Source organism: Cavia porcellus, unplaced genomic scaffold (assembly GCF_034190915.1).
Source record: "Cavia porcellus strain 051 isolate PalLab524CR breed Dunkin Hartley unplaced genomic scaffold, mCavPor4.1 scaffold_12, whole genome shotgun sequence".
Taxonomy (NCBI): Eukaryota; Metazoa; Chordata; class Mammalia; order Rodentia; family Caviidae; genus Cavia; species Cavia porcellus.
The window spans coordinates 59,340,178-59,346,177 of NW_026947495.1; the positions used below are offsets into that span (position 1 = coordinate 59,340,178).

General features: G+C 37.2%; 1 protein-coding gene across 2 annotated transcripts in view; it reads left to right on the plus strand.

Moving 5' to 3' along the window:
* Dcaf17 (DDB1 and CUL4 associated factor 17) overlaps positions 1–5,542 on the plus strand; it is a 33,326-nt gene extending 27,784 nt beyond the window's left edge. For both annotated transcript variants that reach the window (XM_005007660.4, XM_013142542.3), the window contains exon 14: positions 47–5,542. In XM_005007660.4, coding sequence (XP_005007717.1) covers positions 47–205 — 159 coding nt within the window. In that variant the 3' untranslated portion in view covers positions 206–5,542. The remainder of the gene's footprint in view (positions 1–46) is intronic.
* The last annotated feature ends 458 nt before the right edge of the window (positions 5,543–6,000 follow it).

Here is a 6,000-nt window from a genome sequence, read left to right on the forward strand (position 1 = left end):
TCATACTATGGAAATGAAGTTCTGTATGATTGTGTTTTTGTTACAGACATACAGCCATGAAGTCTACTTTGACAGAGACTTGGTGCTCCACATTGAACAGAAACCCAACAGGGTCTTCAGCTGCTATGTATACCAGATGGTGTGTGACCCTGGAGAAGAAGAAGAAGATGAAGAAGAAGAAGAAATCCTAAACTCAAATTGTTAATAAGAGTGAGACAATTACGGCTTAGGACTGTTAGCCCAGCACCTTAGAAACTGTGTCCAGTTCTCTTTTTTTATTTTCTGGTTGGCATGTTCTACGATTTTGTCCAGAAAAGGTCTTGTATTAGCTGGGGATATAGCTCAGCCACACAGCACCTGCCTGGCAACCACGAGATTGTGAGTTCAATTCCCGGTACAAAAAAAAAAAGAAAAGGCCTTGTATTAACTTCAGATGACTAACATTAAATGCTTGACATGAAAATTGGTGGGGTTTTTTATAATGCTGTCCCAGGAGGTATAGTATTTGGAAACTTTTAGCTAGGTGCTAATGCAAATATAAAATGCTGAGGAACGGAGAACAGATGAATGCCAGACGTTACGGAGAGAACACTTGCTGTGGAAGGGTTTAACAAGGTTTTTAATGGAATTTTGATTGATAAGGCTAGGAGAGAGACAAAAAGAAAAATTAGAAAGATACAGAAAGATCCTCGAGCCTCCATTCCAAACTTTGCTTAAGAATAAAAAATATATAATGTGAAAGCCTACTTTTGAGCCTTAAACGTACGGTATCACGGGTTTTTAAAAAAACATTGTATGTATGTATATATGTTTTGTATTTGTGTATAATAATAAGAATTAGTTCTGGTTTCCAAATTACCTTTCCTTCCATGGTTCTATTCTCTTGGATGGACGTCCCCATTAAATATTTTGTTTGTCGGTTGGTTGGTTTTGGTTTTGGTACTGGAAATCAAACTCAGGACCTTGCATTTGCCAAGTAGTTGCTTGTGCTGCTGAGCTGTATTCCCAGCCCCATTAAATATTTTGTGTTTCTGTTGTAGACTAATATAAAAAACTCTAAATAACTTAAAATGAAAATTTTTTTCTCTCATCAGTAGGGCTGTTTACATCTACAAATGTTGCTGTCATTAATCATTCTGTTTACTCATTGTTTTGTTTAGGTGATACTTTTTCATAAGTATACAAGAAAATAAAGCGACCGTAGCCTGTGCCAGTTTAGTTCCCTATAGAGGAGACAGTGAGGTCCAACAGGGGTTCTTCCTGGAACAGCAGTTACTTAATTGGCCAGAGAAAGTTTTTGATTATCTTAATTACAAAAGGAATATTTTTTCTTCTTTCCTAGGACAGATCTAAATACGATACTTAAACTGCAGTAATCTTTATGACAATGTTAAATGAAGGCAGCCTAAGAAAGGGATAAAAATGTTTGTTTGTGCTTTGTGTTTAAGCCATGAGTTGCTGGCAATCCACTTGATCAACACATTTCTTTGATGCAGCATCAAAAGAATAACAAGTTTAAAAAAACAGCAGTAAAAATCATTGCTGAAGATGAAAATGCGGAATTTTAGCTTGAATAATTTGCATTAAAATCCTTCAATTTAGGCTTTGGTGTCATGTTAAAAATTGATATGAATTCTGTTTAATTCATTGTACAATACTTTTTTTTCATTGTAAAATTTTTGGGATGTTTACAAGTAGATTTTAAGCTTATTACAATCAATAGGATTAAGGAAAATGTTGTAGTCAGGGTTTGTGAGAGAAAAGACTTTATATAGGACACATAATTTATAGGACTATTTTTAAAAATTCACCCAAAAAGTCAAATACAGAACAGTACAAGAGATCTGACCTTGCACTAGAGACCCAAATAATCCAGCACAGAGCCTGGATCCGATAGCAATGTCCTCCACAAGTCCCAACTGGAGGCCTAGAACCCACGACAATGTCTCATGCAAGTCTATCAGGGATCTGCACTGGAAAGTCCCAAAGGTCAGTGGTGGAAGCTAAAAAGTCTGAGCCAGTAGGGTGAAGGATCTTTGCCAGCAGACTGAGGGATCTGCACTGGAACCAAGAAACAGACTAAGGTAAGGACTAGTGCTCCACCAAAGAGAACTGCAGCCATCCTTGGCAGCAGCAGGGACCCGAGCTCCTCCGAGGATGGAAACAGCTGAATTCATATCAGCAAAACCAGCGTGACAAACTTCTTCAGAAAACTGGCAGCACCATCTTCCTTTCCAGTTCTGTTTTTATGCTGTAGGCAGCAATCCTCAGTTGTGCCTTCTACACCCATCAGCACACTGATTCAGTTCCGCCGGATTTACAAATTGACCATTAGTTAATCCACCACAAAGAGAAAGATGTTGTGTATTTCAAAAGTCAAGGTAACAGTACGAGGGTCTTTAAAAGATAGAAAAGAAACCACCTTTTGTACAATAGAAAAAAGGATATAAGTTAAACATCCCTTATCTGAGATGTCTAGGACCAAGAGTGGTTTGGATTTAAATTTTTTTCCAGTTTTAGAATATCTGCATGTACCTAATGCACTCTTGGAAATGGGACTCAAATTAAAACATAAACTTTTATTTCATGTGCACCTTAAATACGTACCCTGAGGGCAACTTCGTGCACTAGTTTTAGGGTACCTGTGTTTAGACTGTGTCCCATCACATGAGGTCAAGTATGGAATTTTTTATTTGTGGCATCATGTCAGTGCTCAGAAAGTTTTAGATTGTGGAATATTTTGATTTCCAGATGAGAAATGCTTAACCAGTACTAACACTTGAGAATGTGGTAAAATATATATGGGCTAAAATAAGTATTTCTGAATCTAATTCTATGTGTAATAAACATCTGAGAAAACAGAAGTATACCTTAGCAAGATGATAAAATTATCTTGATATGTTAAATTCTAATGCTGTCTTATCTAACTGAAAAATTATTCTCATTTTATGCATATTAATAGTACCATTTACTGTGTTTGAAACTTCTAAAGACATGATTATGATTACAGAATAGTTCCATAATTAGTGTCTAGATACTGTGTCAAACTCGTTTTGTTTTGTTGAGACAGTCTTACTATGTAGTTCAAGCTGCCCTAGAACTCACTGTGTAGCTCATAGCCAGGCTGGCTTTTGCAATGATTCTCCTGCCTCGGTCTTCCAAGTACTGGAATTCTAGTGCCTCAAACTTTCAATTAGACTATATCTGCATTGTCCTGCTTAATAAATTTATATCTTGAAAAAAGTAGTTTGGCAAGGAAAGCACAAACACTAACACTGTAGGCTTCAGAGCAAGCATAATATTGTGTAATAGCAGAGTGTGTGGTCTTAATTTTAAACATCTTTAGACTTCCATTGTGAGAGACTTTTTCTAAGGCAGTCATTGAGCCTTTCATAATGTTTACTACCTTTTGGTAAAATGATGGAAAGGAACTCAGCGCTCAGGAAGGCATTTGAGAACTGAGATGCCTGGATTTTTTGGCAGGGGTGAGGGATGAGATACTTTTGGTCTAGATGTAAAGTGACCATTAAGAAATTCCTAATATGTTACCACTGCCAAAATGGAATAGACCAGGATCCAAATGGTATATGGATTAGGCGGGAAATAGATCTAGTTTGGAACAGAGTAACAAACAGGAGAGCTGTATCCCAACTAAATAAGCTGCAGCTACTGTACTTCACTCTAGCTGATTGTAAGAGTGAATGGGAGTGTACATGATTGTTGACAGCATGTTTGCTAATAAGATGCCAAAAGATACTGAGAATAACAGAGATTATGGCAAATTGATCTACTGCAAATAGCAAGAGACAATACTATATGCTTCCCCCAAAGACGTGGAGTGTCTCAGCACCCAATGTCACGTGGCCCTTTATACTGCCACCTGCCAGACTAGAGGCAGATTAGTCAGTATCCTCTTGACCCACCTTAACCCTTGTCTGCCTGATTGTTTCAGTGACTCTGCTACTATTAAAGTATCGCCCATCCACGTAACACGTACAAGCAACAGGTACAAAACATGGGTGACATTTCTGTGTTTAACCCAAGACCAAATGAAGCAGAGTTACTTTTCTCAGCCAGTACTGACTTTAAGCTGAAAAGAAGTGCATTTCTGTGTTTTCCACCTTGATGTAAGTTTTTCTTACTATCCTTGCTGCAAGCTTATTGTTTGATTTTCTGCAGTGTTTGATATAATTCAAGGAGAAAACATTCTGTCACACTACTTGAGCTAATAAGTACTATACATTCTTGAAATGTTTTATGTCATAGGCCCTTGGGTTGTTTGTTCGTTTGTATGTTTTCATTTTTGTTTTCAGACAGGCTATGTAGTGTAGGCTGGCCTTGAGCATACTATGTAGTCCAGGCTGGCCTTGAACTCAGGGTGATCCTCCTGCCTCAGCCTTCAAGTGCTGGGACTACAGGTGTGCAGCACTGTGCCCAGCTATATATTTTTTTAAAGTAGAAATTTTCTGGGAGACTGAGGCAGGGAATTCACAAGTTTAAGCCTAGTCTGGCCAACTTAGCAATTAGGCTGTGGCTCAAAATTAATAATAATAATAATAAGGGTTGGGGGTATAACTCAGTGCAGAGATCCTGAGTTCAATACTAGTACCACAGGAAAAAGAAACATATTTTGCATCTGTCAGTCCCTGTGATGTACTTACAATGAAGTCTCATTTCATATTCAGAATAAGCAGGTGGTTATTTTTGAATATGAAAAGGGAAAACTACCATTGTCTCTGCGTTTTTAGAAATGAAGGATTGAGACTTAACAGAAGTTAGTTTTCCTAAGTTCCCACAACAGTAGCTGTAGAAATAGGAACAAAAATAGATTTGGGTGATAAACTTATGTATGCCATGTTTTCCTCTGAAGCTCTCGAAAAGCAGTTGATGTTATTTTATCACACATATAAATTACTGACAGTTAGCAATACTGGGTAATGGGAAAGTGTTTCATGTGTTCTTTAAAAAAAAAAACCTTGGTGCAGCTGAGGATTGAACCTAGAGCCTTGAGCATGGTAAATAGGTGCTTTTAACCACTGAGCAACCTCCCCAGCCTGGTGTGTGTTTTGTTTTGTTTTGGGGCGGGGGGGGGGGTTGTTTGTTTTTAATAATGATGGAATATCCAAGTTTTGGGTGAAGTTTGGCCTAGAGACAGTTCACACGTAACTTGACAGAAAAGACAATTCTTCATTCACTAGTTAGAAGTCCTTTAGAAATGATACCCATTTTGTTTGTAGTGACAGAAAATCACAGTATGAGTAATTACTCTTAATGTAATCTAGCTTCCATTTCAGTAATTGTTATACTCTTTTTCTTACTATGTAAGAAGGTATACATTTGCTGAGTGTTTGCAAATACATAACCCAAACCATTTTGAAACTTTAGAATGCACAGTTCGCCTGCAAGTTTTCTACTTCCCCTGCATGATCCGTCCCTCCCCATCTCTCAGGTAGAACTGCTGTTCTTATTCTTTTGTATCCCAGGTTATATTTGCCTATCATGAAATTTAATAAAACTTTGAGCATAATGCTTTTGAGATTTACTCCTATTGTTGTATGTGTCAGTTTGTTCCTTTTCGTTGCTAAATATTCTTTCATAAGAATGTGTCATTTGGCTCCCTTCAGCGGCACATGTACTCAAAATTAAATGTGTCACCGTTTTTCTGTCTTCCTGTTGATGAAGACCTGGCATGTTTCTTCCTTGTTTCTTTTTTTACTCTTATGAATAAGGCTGCTATGGACATTCTTATAGAAATGTTTGTTAATTGTACTGTGTATCTCATTTCTCTTTCATAAAGTACTATGGATGGAATTTTTGAGTCTTTTCAGTAGGTGTATATTTAATAAGAAGTTGGCAAACCTACTTCCAAAGGATTGTACCATTTAATAAGCCTGCAACAGCATGTAAGACTTTGAATTGTTCTGTATTTTCTTTACATATGTAGTTAGTTTTTCTTATCTTAGCATTTAGGGTGGATGCGTAATCACTTCTAGTTGATAC